At 41.0% G+C, this 16,255-nt stretch overlaps 1 protein-coding gene and 1 long non-coding RNA gene across 3 annotated transcripts in view; one reads left to right on the top strand and one right to left on the bottom strand.

Moving 5' to 3' along the window:
• Positions 1 to 202: 202 nt before the first annotated feature.
• On the bottom strand, positions 203 to 5,814 carry LOC308479738. The gene is made up of 2 exons (XR_013987805.1): positions 5,685 to 5,814; positions 203 to 4,961 (listed from the first exon to the last, which is right to left on the bottom strand). It is a non-coding gene; the product is annotated as an uncharacterized lncRNA (long non-coding RNA).
• SORT1 (sortilin 1) overlaps positions 5,737 to 16,255 on the top strand; it is a 50,264-nt gene continuing 39,745 nt past the window's right edge. For both annotated transcript variants that reach the window (XM_081010522.1, XM_081010521.1), the window contains exon 1: positions 5,737 to 5,982. In XM_081010522.1, the coding sequence (XP_080866648.1) occupies positions 5,800 to 5,982 (183 nt within the window). In that variant the 5' untranslated portion in view covers positions 5,737 to 5,799. The remainder of the gene's footprint in view (positions 5,983 to 16,255) is intronic.

Genomic DNA, 16,255 nt, shown 5'->3' with positions numbered 1-16,255 from the left:
TATAATAAAAGTTCTGGGGTTGGAGGAATGGTTCAACTTGGTGCTGGACCAAACTGGAAATGTTGCGACAACAAGAGAGTGGAAGTACAATATCCCAATGAAAATTCAGGGCTGCCTTCTCTGGTGCCTGTTACTACAGTAGTATTTCAGAATGTGACTCTTAACTTCAGTTGACTGCTTATTCAGTTCATTAAAAAAAAAAAAAAAACTAAATCACCTCCCATCCTGACAACAGTGACAAACATCACTGATACATGCTGTGGGGAAACATTTTAGACCCCCAAATCCCTTTTTCATATTGCAAGATTGCACCTGAGTAAGTAGCACAGTTAAAATACTAACTTTCTGGGCATTTATACTATTCACTACAGTTAAGATTACTGTATAGTACTTCACTTACGTGGGGCAATTTTCTGTTACCTTTCTAATCTAACATTACTGTGCTGAGCTGTCTTCCTTTTCTGGGCAGCATTCATAATCAAACTCCCAGACATGTAGCCTTCAAAATCCACTTCTGGAGCTCCATTTCTAGACATTCAAATGGCATAGCTCCCTCGTGTGGGAACACATGTTCTTAATGAGTCAACAGAATTTAGCCGCTAGTGAATTGATCTAGTCTTGCACCTTGTATCTTCCTATGGGAGAGGATATGCTTCTATCCTAGATAAGAATGGAATTGTCAGACAAATAGGCCTGCCGATTTCATTTTTTAAAGTTTTCGTTTAATAAACTATCTGGTCTGACTTGCTTTTTAGATATTTGATACTGTGGCCAACTGGCTTTATTTTCACTTTAGAACAGGAGTGCGTGGTAACTTTGTGCCATGCCCTTGTTCATTTCTTTTTGTTCTAATGCATATCAGCAAGGCTAGAGTAATCTAAGCTGCTGTGATAACAAACAATGCAATATCAAACAGGTTGGGTAAAATGGGAAATTGTAGGATTACTCATTCATGAAAGTTAAGAATTGTCTGTCTCATTTAACAGCTTGGCAGACAATATTTGCCTAGCAGTCATTGGTACTTACAAAAATATTTTGCCAGTAATGAGAGCTGTAATTGCATCCTGAACACAGTATTGCAAAGATTAACACAGAAATGATTGTGTGTGCCTTTAGTGGCTATACTTTGGCTGAGCAGAAGTTAATGGTCTTAATGAGCAATAAGCAGAAAAAGGACAGGCCTATGCTGGGCTAGGTAATGACCTGCATAGCAGGTGGCTAGTCTGTGCCTTCTGCTTATCTATAAGAATTGATACATCACAGGATAAGCTTGAATGGGTGCATTTTAAAGCCTGTTTGGAATATAGAACTGTTGTTTTTCATCTAGCATTTGCTCTGTGCAAAAAGGAAAACCTTCCCTGGCACTAAAGACAAAGGCTTTTTATATTCTGCTTTAGGCGCTGTTGCTGGTACCAGAGACCATGTGATCATACCATGATTTCTCTCAAACCAAAAAGCAAGACTTTGCTCTCATCAGTCTTTCTATGACCGAAAGTGATTCAATTTTTGCCTACTACAGTCAGATCTTGAAAAGTGTGTCTCCTTAGCCCATGTGAGACTCTGAAAGTAAATAATCTGTAATGTAGCTGTAGGTATGCCTGCCTGCACATTTCAAATGCAAACTAACATGGGCAAATAAGGTATGAGGAGGCTCACTAATTTTTGAAACAATTATTTTGTCCTTGGTCCAAGGTCAAATACTGGACTCTTTAACTGATCTAAATCACATTTTTTATGTGTACAAGATGCTGAACTTTTCCATGGTGCTTTATTTCCTCATTTTCCTGGGTCAGCTACTGGTTGCCTACAGGATAACATGTACTACTTCCATATCTGCAGGATCTGTTTCACTATATGCTCCAATACACATGGAACATGCTATTTTCTTGAGGGTTTATTGTACCTGCTTTCTATTTTGACAATTTTTAGATACATCATATTAGGTGTCCATAGCTGATGCTGACCAAACCAAAACACCTGTGCCAAATTGTGCTTTCTATAGTGTATAGTTTAATTTGGTTGCTTGTACAGATGCATTTATTCTGTCGCCATAGGTTAAAGCAAATACATCTGTTCAGTTAGCGACATTATTTGATCATCAGCTGATTTTTGCATCAGCTGTTGTCGAGAGGTACCAAAATACTTTGGATGTATTGAATATTATTAGAATATATATATATCCAATTTTTGTGCCCTTGTGCATCCACCATAAGTATTACAAGGTAACGTTGCCAAAATTGCACACTTTTAGTCTTTATGACCTTAGATACTAAGGATCTGTATTTCAAAGTGACTATCCTACAAAATATAAAGTATGAAAAGTGGCCATTCTAAATAGTGATCTGTGGATACAACCAGTCAACCCCAACTTGGTCCATTAAACTCTGTGGCTCACAATATATAGTAACTGGGATGCTCCATGTCTGGGTGCAACCAAGCAGTCTCTGAACTGTAATTTCATGCATTGTCATCTTTAGAAGGTTGACAGGTATTTTCAAAGATAATTGTAATCTTTGTTCTTTATTCTTTTTCAGTCTTGTTTTTCTGGTGATACTGTTACAGGAACATTTTAAAAGCCTTATTTTAAAATCCTCATTTTAAAAAATCCATTTCCTGATTTCCTAACAGTTCTGGAATATTATTACTACTGCTGCTGCTACATAGGTGGTATATAGCTAAACAGTACTGCTAGAGCAAGCATTTTTGGCTTCCTTCTCCCTCAGTGGCCCATAAATCTGTTCTAGGAGGTTGGGGGGGGGGGTGGACCCACAAGAGAAGTGCTAGTGGAACTGTTTAGTAGGATATTGCCCTATGTAATTAATATTTCCTTTGCAACTCAAGGTTCTCCAAGGTGACTTTACTTAATGCAATAGAGTGCAGTGGCATTGCAACTGTAGTTTTCCCTAACTTTTCCTCCCCCCCCCCTCCGACTGCCTCCAGTGAGCTGTTGAGTAAAGGCAGTTTGTTCCTGGTTGTGTGCTTCTTTCTCCATCCACCTCCCCACCCTAGGACTCCAGATGCAGCAGCTGTACTTACCTGGTACATTATATAATTGTGTATTTCTTTTCTGGGGCAAGTGATCAAAATCCTCAGAAGATTACCATCCTATAGCATGGCCACTTGCAACCCTGATAGGTTTGGAGATTTGGTGGCAAAGTTCTGAATTGTCCAAATTATTTGTCTCTAGCGTTGACATTCAGAATATACAACTGTTTTCTTTGGTTAATTTCCACTCTTTTTTGTCCATAATGCTATGTAATACTTTATGTGAAATAACTATACACTATTTCAGCAACTTGTGGTTCTTGCATGTAGGTTTCAACTCTTCCCCCTCTCCCATGAATTCATGTTGCAATGCTTCTGTTATGTGATGGTTTCCTGTTCATACTCTGAAGCCTTTACTTTCTAGCTATTTCTAGCTATAACACTTGTTAACCCATTGCTTGCTAGGAGGGCTGCAGTGTTCCTGGGTCTTCAGTTGTGTAAAAGAAAGGAGGGTCAAAGTAAAGTCTGTAGATGCTCCATCTGGCTATCCAACTACTTAGCAGCACTCTACTTCCATTCCTGCAAACAAGAGTAGACCTAGTAGATGAAGGTTCAATGAAGGCATCTCATGAAGTCTGTGCCTTGGTTTCCTCTGTGACTTGGATTAAGGATACCTTACTGTCCAGCCCATTAAAAATAGTATTCGGGAATGCAAGGATTTATCATTTCTGATAACTATCATTAAGTGCTCAGTTTCTAACATCTTCGTTTGTATGTAACCTTAAAACTTCATTTTGCCTTTAGTTTGAATTATATATGGTGATACATGATCCAGCCAAAATAAGCTTTGTTCAGTTTGAAGGAAGATTTAATTAAGTACGTACTTTTCCATTGTTATTAATGGAGGTGGAATGTACTTAACTGTGTTTAACTGAGTGAGGTGTGTTGGCAGTTTACCAATACCATTGTCCTAAAGATCAGGCTTTAATTATGTGGAGTCACTACTTACGCTACATTTTGAACTTGGTTGCAGAAAATACATATATACTGCATCATCTGTGAAGGGCATCTGTGTCATGAACCATTGCTTTTCTTTAAAGTACTCATAACTAGGTGTCTGCCTGCCCTGATACTTTTGTGATGGCTATTTTGATGTATCTGCATTTTTGTTAGTAGGACACATTATACCTTCCTCTTCATAAGAAAAAAGCCTTCAGTACTGTGAGAGCAGTATAAGGAATATCATGTGCCTGTTTGTGTTGCTCGTTAGCAAAATGCCATAATTGCCGGCTCTATGGCAATGAGGAGTGAAGAGAGAATAAATATTTAATGTATCCTTTGCTCTGTTCCAATACTAGGGCTTCACACATTTAGTCAAGCCATTTCTATCATTGAAAAAAGGAAAATGAGGGAGAAAGGGTGTTCAAAATGTTCTGTGTGTGCTTTTTCGACTCTGGGATTATGCTTTAACCATACTGCTGAGACAATGAAGTAAAACAAGCATCATGGAGGAATAAAGAACTTGGATCCTGGATGCACCAAGATAGAATATACTAACTCTCAGAGCAGCAACACATGTTAACCTACTGTGGAAAAAAATATACTCTAAAATGCTTGGGGCACTCTAAAAACTCTAAAGACACACTCTAAAAGCACAATCTATCCACTTCAGTCAATGGGATTTACTCCTCAGTAAATGGGTGTAGGTTTCAAGCCCATGTCTTGCAGTACTGTACATTTTAGGCATATTGGGAAGGATCTAAATACCATTTCTCTTGGTATGCTTTTGTTTTTCTTTGGAATATCCTTTAACACTCAATAGGGTGGAAGAGAAAGTCATTCAAAAATGACAAAATCTAGGTGACAGACCTGACCTGTTCTTTTTCTGTAATTTGACCCTTGCTTTTTCACTTGCTGTTTTCACTTGAGTCTTCAACAGAAACCAAACGAGGACCCTGTGCTCGTTCAAAGCACATCTGAAAGAGAATGGCCATAAAAATTGCCTGACTCAGAGATCCAAACTGATAAGGCAGTAGGACTTTGTGCATATCTTTTAGGAAGGCCAGCAGGTGTCCAGAAGGCGAGGTGATTTAACTGCAGAAGAGGATTTCAAATCCAGAATGGCTCACAGCCTTGCCCCCCATGAATCCTTCCCCAAAGGACTAGTTGCTTGCCCGTATAAGTGGGCAAATGTAACAAATACCGGTATGTGAAAATTAGAAGGAAAAAAAAGGTCTCCCTATCTTGGTCTTAATCTCCATCCCAAACGCTCCGAGCCACTCCAAGAATCCCTAGGACGAAAGCAGCATCGAATTTCCGCCAATTAAAAAAAAAGCCTTAGTGCCACCCTCTTCTAACCAATCGGAGCACAGCAGCGAGGAGGCTAAGATTACTCCTAGGAGCTGTAAGGGGAAACGCTGGTAGGCAGCTAGCCAATGGGCAAGGTGCTCTCCAAAGTGGGGTGATGCTGCCCAGCTAGAGAATTAGGAGGAGGAGGCTGGTGTTAGGAGGTAGCCAATGGCCACAGGGGGGTGGGGGCAGGGTTGGCTGCTGCGCCGCAATTGGCAGCCCTGTAAACCACTTAGAAAATAGAGGCTGGGGTCGCTGCGCGAATGGCAGAGGAGCTGTCAGAAGAGGCTGTCTGCTGTCTGAAAGGGAGATAAGAGTGCCACCTCCCGCAGCCAATGGCTTCGGCATACCTGAGCGGCGCAGCCCAATCGAGGCTTTGGTGGGCGGGGCGGCGGGGGTGAGCCGCCTCCGTGCTCTGAGGAGAGACTTCTGTGGTGGAGGTTGTTGTCGGCGGCGGCGGCAGAGATGGAGCCGTCGGGCTGGATGCGCGCCGGGATCCTCCTGCTGTTGGCGGCCCCGCTCTACGGCCGCGAGCTCCGCTTCGGAGCGGGAGCGCCGCCGCGGGTCCGGCGGGCCGAATCCGAGGGAGTGTGTGGCCCGCGAGACGGCGGCTTTGATTTGGAGGTGCTGGGCAACAGCACCCACCAGGTGAGAAGAGAGGGAGCGGCGAAGGAGGCGAAGGCGGACGCGGCTGGGGGGGGGGTCGCTCTGGCCGGTGAGGGGGGAGGCAGGTGAGGGACGCGGGCTGGAGCTTGACGCAGGTGCGGGGAGGGAGACGCACCTGAGGCAGCGTCAGCCTTGGCCTCGCCTCGGCGCCCCAGAACGCTCACAGTCGGCGCCTCTGAACATGTGCAGAGTGCGTTTCGCTGACAGCCACGTAAGATACGGCAGCAGTTTTTCAGGGTGGGACTGGGCTCCCAGGCCGGTTAACAACGTTGCTCAAAAGGAGGGTTGAGCCCAACCACCTCTCTCTGAGGAAGCAGGCAGCATTAAGAAGCTGGAGTGTGCCTGTTTGTGTTGGAGTGGTGTGATGCAGCTCATATGTGGAGAGGAGGAGAGAGAGAGCCACACCTGTAGAAGTGAGAGTGCAGAATGGCCAGGTAGTTGTGTAAGGACGAGAGGGACTGGAAGCAGGACAGATGGAGAAAGGATGCAAAAGGAATGGGTGGACTCTCCACTTTCCCCAAATCAAATGAGCACCCTCAGGACTGCTTTGAGGCTTTAAAATATGGCAGAAGCTGATCAATGGCCTCCTCTGCCTCATTTGGTTTGGTCCTGAGAGCATTTTCCCCCACGTTTGTGGGACCTTCATAGCTGAGAATCATTGACATTCACAGACTAAAGGCTAGTTTACAACACTGCACACAGCCACTGCGTTTTGTGTTAAATGCTGTGTTCAGTATACGGGGCTGACATTCATGTGACCAGCTGCAGTTGCATGGCAGGAAGTTTCTAGAGTTTGACACCAACCCATTTCCCCAAAGCTCACTGCTATACATGTGAACAAGCCCTAAATTGGTGTGTTTAGATGGTGGAACTTTTTCTGAAGGGGTTCAACTTCAGTTGGCTCTGCAGCAAATATTCATTGGCCGCCCTGCAAAAATCTGCCTCTTGTTAGTTTTGTAGTCTGTTGCACAAGGATTCCCTTCAGAATAAACAAGTTCTGCTTGATAGTCTGCATTTAGTGACTACATAAATCAGGGCATACTGGTGCATAAACAGTTCACCTGAATCTACCACATATGGACTTGGCACACAATTTAACTATTATTTGCTGTGCTAACTTAAAAGCTGCTGAAAGTGGATTTAGGGTTGACATGGCAAAATCCCTTTGAATTGTTAGTTGAGCTTATGCTGAAACACTCATACAACTGCTTCACTGAGTGATGAGTATTACATAACTCTTGTTGTAGCAATTGGCTTGTGAATTGCCCCTGACTAGGAGGAAGAAAGATGTAGGAGATGGATGTTAACCAAATAATATGGCTTTGTTGCCTGACTCCTAAGTATGAGTAATATGGCTGGGGTTGTTCCCTGTTATATCAACCTGCCCAAATTGGACTCTGTAATATCTGGATGGAACAGAAATGTGTGCTCCCTTGTCATGTGTCTCAAAAAGGGAGTATTACTGTACTTTACTAATCCCTACCAGCCAGCTGCTCTCAGAGAAAGTTTATTGATGGTATGAGTGGCAATTAACTCAAACCAATTTCCTCATTTTTAGCCAATCATTTCTTACTACAACAACCTTAGAATCTTCAAGTTAACTTTATAGCCTTTTTGTTAAGAAAGAAAGAAGTTACTGGTTATTCCTCCCCCTTGATCTCATTACTTTCTTAACTATGCATCACCATTTATTTTCCTTGGCTGACTACGCATTTCTTAAAACTGAATTCTGAAAAAAACAAGTTTCTGCTTCCTTTCTCTTTTTCCTGCTTTACATTTTCTTCTGCTTGGTAGGTCTACTATTTCTTATATCCCTCAAGCTTGTAATTTTGGTGTTGCATTGGAGTCTTAATTTCTCTCCCAGTACTCACTCAGCTGCTAAATTTCATGGTTTTTATCTTAGTTATTTTTATAACATTCACAATTATCTCTGTCTTGATGCAACCAATAATTTTGTGTTCATTCTTGTTATCTCTTTAATAAGTTGCAACACCTTTTGCTTAGGCCTCTTCTCTCAAATCTTTCTTTTGTTAAACTCACAATAATTTTATTGTTGTTGTGACCATGTTACTCATTTTATCTCCATTAATTTTGCTTTTTCTCTCTACTGCCGTGTTTTTTTCGCTTTTCTCTTGACCTCTGTTAAACCAAAATTATATTCTGTTAAACCAAAATTATATCCTCCCAGTTCCATGCATTCTCATTTGCTGCTCCCTACCATTGGAACTTTTTTTTTAAAACTGGATGTTTGCCTAGCTCCTTCTGTTGGTGTGTTTAAAAACAAAATAAGTTGAGTATTTGCTGTGTCATTTAACTAATCATGCACATCTTTCTTTCCTCTCCATTCCCCTTGCCTTACTTAAATGGTAAGCCTCTTGTTGTATAAACACTAAGTGATAAATAGTAGCACAATAGTAGATTACATGCCTTATAGCCTCTTGTTTTTGTGCCCCATAATGTGTTTTGGAGCCAATAAATTCATTGCTTTAACAGGGTTCTCAAAGGGGGTGGGATAATCTTTTTATAAAATGTGAGGAAGTTTTTCCTAGGGTTGAGCCTAAATATTATCCTCCTGTAAATTAAACCAATTAGATCTAGTCCTGCCGTCTGGGGAAGTAACAAACTCCTCCATGCCCTCTTCCATGTGACAGCCATTCAGTGAGTCTGAAGGGTGCTGTCATGTCTTCTTTGTCTTCTCTTCTCTAAACTAAACATGCCTAGTTCCTTCGACTAGGGCTGCCATATTTAAAAAAGTAAAAACCAGGACACCCCCAAATTGTTGAGCTTGTTTTTAGGAAACCACCGAAATTGTGGTGTTTTTAGACAAACTTTTTTTAGACAAATGCCAAATTGTGATCTGGGACATTTCGGAAATCCCCCCTGGATGTCATTTCCAACTTTGAAATCCCAGAAATGTCTGGGAAAATCTGGTTGTAGGGCAGCCCTACTTCAACCTTAACTAACAGGACTTGTTTTCTTTATTCTGCTCACCATCTTCGTTTCCCTGTTCTGAGTCCATTTTAGTTTGTTTACATTCTTCCTGAGGGGTGTTGCCCACGTTGTGGTCTCAAATTTCAGCAGCACCCTGTGCAACACCAAAAATTGGTGCTTCCCCCCCACCCTTTGCACTCCATTCTAAATCATAGTTGCAGCTTCCCCTGTGGCACCCCTGAAGCTCTATGCTCAGTGTGACTGAATTGGTCGTGCTCCCGTAAATCCGCCTCTGGTGTCCAGAACCATATACTGTGTTCAGAAGGAGGTCTGACTACCGCAGAATAAGGTGGAAGAGTACAAAGTGCCAAACCCTCCCTCCCTTTCCACCCCACAATCTCCAGCAAACTTTTTTACTTCTCATGAAGCAAGTTTTAAGTCATTACATATGCCTTGAGTGTTCATCCCTCTTTCTTCAATTAACCTGCTTGGCTATAAACTGATGATTATGCTGATGATTGTGGTGAATTGTAATTCCTTCAGAGACTTTAATCTGGGTGGATCAGGAAGAACGCTCCAATCACAGAAAATAGGGAGAGTTTCATAAGCTCATCAGACAAGCAGGAGTTTTGTTGTAGTAATCTGCTGGGGGAGCTGGGTAAGTTTTACCCCTCTTCTCATCTTCTGTTCCTGATCACAATGACAATGCACATTTTTTTCTCAGTGGATTTCTCATAGCTTAGCTTTTCAACTGAAATGTATTGCTCCTAAGAGGGGAAAGGGCCATATTTCCTTTCCCTGAGACATAGATAACAGCTGCTATGCTGTTTATATACTGTAGTTCTAAATAATATTGCATGAATGAGCTAAAACTCTGGTAGAAGCAGTAAACTACTATATCACAGGGCAAATGTAATGATACCATGAAATAAAGATTAAGAGGATGCTGCTGGATTTGGTGAACCTGAAAATCTTATCTGCCCTGATCATTTCCTGTTAGCAATGTTTAAATCCCTGTTATAGTCTTCCCCACGTAGCAGTTTATGCTGTATTTCCCCTCAACATTTGATACTGTTTGTAAAATGAAGATAAAAAATGTGTCAATTTGAGAAGAAGAGTGCCCAACACCACCTGTTCTCTGCTTTTCTAATATAATTGGGTGTTGTCATTTTGCTACTCCACCCTTCATCCCACCCCCCACCTACCACACAGGACTCTCTTGCTTATGGTTTGTTATATTGCCATATTTGCATAGGTACATGTACAATTATCTTAACTCATCACAGGTCTGTCTAGTGCTACAGTTTGTCAGCATGAGAATCCTATAAGCAGGAAGACACTGATTAATTGAATGAATAAACAATTTAAACAACGCATAAAACCTAAAAGTACTGTTGATTATTTAAAACATAAAAGAAAATCTGATTATTCCAACTCAGCACCCATTTACCAAGTGGAATGAGAGGAATGCCAATATATAGTTATTTTATAGATTTTTATGGTTACTTGCATGCATTTTTATTTATTTTGCATTCATCATCTGGCCATTTTACAGAGCAAAATGTTTCTAAGGTATTTGAAAATCACACTAATGCACATTATCAGAGCATTAAGGTCTATCTAAAACAGCTGGTCTATATATAATCCAAAATTGTAGAAATAATGTTCAGTTTTTCTCCAAGACACTTTCTGAGAGACACTATAGGTTCTCATTCTATGCATTCACAGCTGATTTGAAATAGGAAGAATTCAAAACAAACAAAACTTCTGTTTCATACTTCTTCATGGCCAAGGCACCAAGAAGCCCTCACTGTTTATTTCTCTTTTTAAATAGAATGGAGAAGACAAGGAAGTGGGAATGGTACAAGCAGATGCTTATTTGTACTGCATTAGATCTTGCCTGCTGAGAATGCATTCAAAATGCATTCTTTACAATGAGCTGGCTGTTTGTTTCCTGAACCTGCCATATACCCAGAAAGATCCCAGGATTTATTTATTTAAATACACTTCTTGCCCTCTTGGGTACTTAGGTTTAGGATAGTTTACATTTTAAAAATGTTTCTCAGTTGATACAAATTCTCCTGAAACCTCATGGTGTAATGTGAAATTCAGTAGCCAATAGTAGTTTTCACCTACTTCTGTTCCTTTCAGCCACTCTACCCCAAGATTAAACCTCCATTCTCCAGTTCTGTCTTCCCTAGCTCTCATATCTCTTGTGCCAAAATGTAACAAACAGGAATGAATTGAGTGTTCAATGTTAACTTAATGTCTTCTGTCTTCAGTAGAACTTGGCAAGGTGGAGACTAGTATTTGTTACCTAATGTACATCAACTTGAAATTCTTGAATGTTGATTAAACCAATCCTTTTGAGAATCTTAGCTGAAGAAATAAGTTATTCACTTCTAGTCCACAAAGCTTTTTTCCCTTTTAGTACAAAGCTTCTGTGAGGCTTGGTTCTATAATAAACAAGTGTCATAAGAATTTGGTGTCTCAGCACAAGAAATAATGTGTACTGTAATTGTTTTCTTTTGGTGTCTGTTTTGTCATCACTGTGATAGAATAGATGGTGCCTGTTGGAGACTAGAGAGCCATTCTTGGCTCTGATACTTTCCTTTTGGGCTTTTGCACATTTAAAAGGAGTGAATTGCAAAAGCTGATTTCATCTTCAGCCCTCTGGCTCCAGTTTTGGATCAAGTGTATTCTTCATATCTCTGGGGACCTTCACTCATACAGGTGCATACAGTTGAAACTCTCATTACCATAAGAACTTTTACGTACAGGAGAGATTCCATTGTACTCCTCCTTTAGTGGCTTTAGCGCATTTATGTGCAGTTTTGGTTTTTTGATCCCCCCACCCCCAAAAGCCTCTATTGATTGGGATCCGATTTAGTGTTTTACGTCACTTACATTCATTCACCAAAATTCAAAAATAATCTTATGAACTGGATAAATGGCTTTTCCAGTAGCCAAATATATTTGGACGGAAATATTTGACTAGGGGAAACATGCAAAAAAGTGCACTTAATGTGGCTTAAATGTTAAAGGTAAAGGGACCCCTGACCATTAGGTCTAGTCGTGGCCGACTCTGGGGTTGTGGCACTCATCTCGCTTTATTGGCCGAGGGAGCCAGCGTACAGCTTCTGGGTCATGTGGCCAGCATGACTAAGCCCCTTCTGGCGAACCAGAGCAGTGCACGGAAACACCGTTTAACTTCCCGCTGGAGCAGTACCTATTTATCTACTTGCACTTTGATGTGCTTTTGAACTGCTAGGTTGGCAGGAGCAGGGACTGAGCAATGGGAGCTCACCCCGTCGCGGGGATTCGAACCGCCGACCTTCCGATTGGCAAGTCCTAGGATCTGTGGTTTAACCCACAGCACCACCCGTTACGTTCCATAAATTCAACATTTAGCTAGGAAATTACTTTTACAGCCATACCTCAGCATACAAACGTTGCGGGTTGCGCGTTTTCGGGTTGCGGACCGCGCCAAACCCAGAAGTACTGGAACAGGTTACTTCTGGGTTTCAATGCTCATGCATGCGCAGAAGCACAAAATGATGTCACACGCATACGCAGAAGCGCCAAATCGCATCACGCGCGTGTGCAGATGTAGCACTGCAGGTTGTGAACGTGCCTCCTGCACAGATCACGTTTGCAACCCGAGGTATGACTGTATTTGAAATACTTGTAAGATAAGACAAAGCAATTAAATAACATACTTTTACCTTGTTTAAATTTTGTTTTTCATAACAGTTTTGACTGCTTTCATTGAACGTGCTATTATATTTATTTCCTTGGTATAAATGATCTAATTACATCTGTAAAAATCTATCTAGTTTGACTGGTATTGTATTAATTATTTTATAAAGGAGTTGCATTTTTAAATAAAAAAAATATATTGGAAAAATGTAGCAGTGGAAAATTTTGTACCCCACATCACTCATATGAAGCAGAGGACTTTATATAGTGTAGTGTCTGTCCAAGAAGAGTGTTGAGTGTGCCAAATGCTGCTGTTCCTTCAAAGATATCCTTTCCCAGGTCAATGTTGTGATTATTCTTAAATCCTGTATTTCTACTTGGGTACAAACACATGCCTCTTTCTCAATAAAACTTCCTAGGTACTGACCTCCCCCGCCCCATTGCAACATGTATACATGCACAGTAAAAAAAAAAAAAAGTCCAACTAAAGGTTAGGCCACTCTAATACCTAATCCTGCAAACCTTTGATGGCTGGTCTTATACAATAGCTCTTACAATGTTCTGCTTTCTGAAAGTTAACTTGAGAAAAGTTGCTTATCACATATATAGAAGGTCCTGTGATGTTTAGAGCACATGTTTGGTGCAATAACAAGTCTAATTCTCACTGATATACGGTAATCTAGAATGAACCTTCTGGTATGCTTATCAGGAGAATCCCTGTTAATTCCCTTGTTGCAAGCAGCTCATTTTATTTTGCAATGTGGCGTGATTATTCAAATATGATTACAAGTCTCTACTCCTAATAATAATTTCACTTTGTTGTGAATGCTATATGTGAAGATTGCTTATAACCTCAGATGCTAACAGTGGGTGATATCCAACTAAGATGTACTCAGAGGAGCCCCATTAAAATCAAGAGTTGGGGCTTATCCACACTTACCTTTTGCCCTGTTCTTTCCAGGAAGAGGTCTGTGCTTAAATGCTGTTACGTCTAAGCATCCCCACCCCCTGGCGACCTTTTCGTGCAAAAACCCGCTCTTTAAAGCTCAATCGGTGCAAGAATCAATTCAGGTTTTCCGTGGATTAACATTTGCTCTAGCTGATCTTTAAAGAGTGAGTTTTCATGGGGAAAGCTCTAGAGCAAAAAAAGGGCATGTACTAAACTATTGTTAAGTCTTGTTGACAATAGTGGAGAAGGAATCAATTTTTCATGCTCATTCTTTGCTGGATTGGGATGTAGACATAATAGGGCGGTTCTATAGAAATACACCATTTTGTTACATAGTATGTGACCCTAAAGCTATTTTTAATAAAAGCCATAGTCAAACTTGAACAACTTACCTGTATTTTTAGATCCCTGATTAGTCATACCATACTATGAAGCTGAAGTTGATTTAATAACTGAACAGGAAAGTAGTGTATAGATTCTAGTGTAAGTTATACCAAAAGTTGTGCATTAATGTTTCCTATTTGTGTGACTTCACAGTGAACTAACCTCATGTTGCCACTTTAGTTGCCATTTTCAGTCATGTTGAGTTGCTGTTGTGCCCCATCTTGACTTTCTCTATATTACCTGTGCTTTTGTTTTTTTCATAATCCAGAAAGATGGTGGTATCTGGTCAGCATGTTCTCCACATAATTTTCTGTGGCTTTTTGTGTTAAAAAAGAGTATTCTTTTTGTGGGGAAGGTATGAGTTTTGCTCCACTGCCACATATTGTTGTAAACGTGAAAAGATCAAAAGCAAATTGGGATTGTAATGCATAAGTAATGGCTCTTCCAATGGAGTGGAATGGAAAAAGATATTGACAAAAGCCAGTTGACATCCCTTTTAACCTCTGAGAGCCCATCTATTATAGACAGGGTTGGCATGTCACAGTAAGTTGTACTGTGGCTTCTTGAAATTACATGGACTCCTGGAGAGGAGCTCACAGCTGATTTGATTCTCCCTGCTCCTTTTTACTGCAGCTCTGCACATAGCTAAAACTCAGTACATAACGCTAGGGTTTTGTTTTGTTTAGTCTTGGCATGTTGCTAGAACTCTCTAGGTAACCATGAACTCTCACCAAGGTTTGTTCTTTGCTTACTGTTTCACATGAAGCAGCCCATAACAAAGGAGCAGTAGTTGATCAACCTGCTTTTGCACACAGTCTCAACAAAATACCGCTTGATTTTTGCTATTTGCCTAGTATATCTTCACCAGATTCTGTAGAGAGAGGTACTCCACTTGCTTTTTTTTTTTTTTAATGAAGTGAGATGCAAAGCTGCTGGTGATTTGTGTAGACCTGTCCTGAAATATTCCCTGCTTCGCCAGTGGCAAATCACATTTCACAAATGCAACTAGCAACACTTGCTGTATCATAGTATAGTGAACATCTGGTGCAGAGGCAAGTAATAAGAATTGAAGCTTCCAGTTTTGGGAAATACCTACTTCAGTATAGAAAATGTTTTAGAACCTTGTAAGAACTACTGTTTATGGTCACTGATACAAAAGCTGCTTAGGACAGTGCTACGTGCCATGACTCCTGTGAAAAGTGCCAGTATTTCATGCAGCAAATGTAACCAGTGTGAAAGCAATACAGTGGACGCTCGGGTTGCGAACGTGATCTATGTGGGAAGCACGTTTGCAACCCCCTCAGCGTTCGCAACCCGCAGCGTCATTTATGCGCATGCACGGGTCGCGATTCGGCACTTCTGCGCATGCGCAAAGCGTGATTTAGTGCTTCTGCGCATGCGCAAAGCACGATTTAGTGCTTCTGCGCATGCGCAAGCACCGAAACCCAGAAGTAACCCATTCCGGTACTTCCGGGTACGCCGTGGTACGCAACCTGAAATCGCACAACCCGAAGCGCCTGTAACCCAAGGTATGACTGTGCATCCATAATGTACTCAGTGCAAGACATGCACTCTGTCAGTCACACATGTGCACATGCCTTGAAAGTCGGATTAAAACAGCCTTCCCAGGTGCATTTTGACCCCCATACTTAACAGCATGGGGCATTTATACTGTCAGCTCACATAACATTTGTGTTGATGCTGCTGGCAAAAGTGTTTGGTTTTAAAACTGCATTATGTAAGACTATCTAAAAGGAAATAACATTTCCCCTCCTATCCAACGGGTTGCATATATATATGTAGGGGCTTTCATTTTTTCCTGTAAAATGGAACTGCACACATCATACTATGGACATTACTCTTGTTCATAGAAGAGAATAAGAAAATCATGTAATTCATGCCATTCTGTGCATTACTGCATTAGATTCTAACGATTAGAGCAACATCCTTGTCCCATATTTGAAAAGCAAAACAATACATGGAAAACACAAGAAAATGAGAAGTAGTCCATATGGCAATGCGACATACCGGTATATCTAAGAGAGAGATACTTGGGAATGCTGTGTGCTTAAATATGTAAAGCAACCTTGGTTTTCCTAGAAATCGTTTTGCAATCATATCCAATCTAACCTTAGTTTCAAAACAATTGTAAGCCATGATGGCTTCACCTTTAATAAGATGGGCAGTGTCCATGAATTCTGGCTCAGTTTGTTGGACAGACCGGTTTTTCAGGGTTTGAACAAGTTTCTGGGAGTGCTGAACTTCCTTGCAATTAAATAGCTATCCAATGTG

Source organism: Podarcis pityusensis, assembly GCF_964106645.2.
Source record: "Podarcis pityusensis genome assembly, chromosome: 6".
NCBI classification, from domain to species: Eukaryota; Metazoa; Chordata; class Lepidosauria; order Squamata; family Lacertidae; genus Podarcis; species Podarcis pityusensis.
The sequence above is the reverse complement of the archived record's forward strand: the minus strand, read 5'-3'. Positions and strand labels throughout refer to the sequence as shown.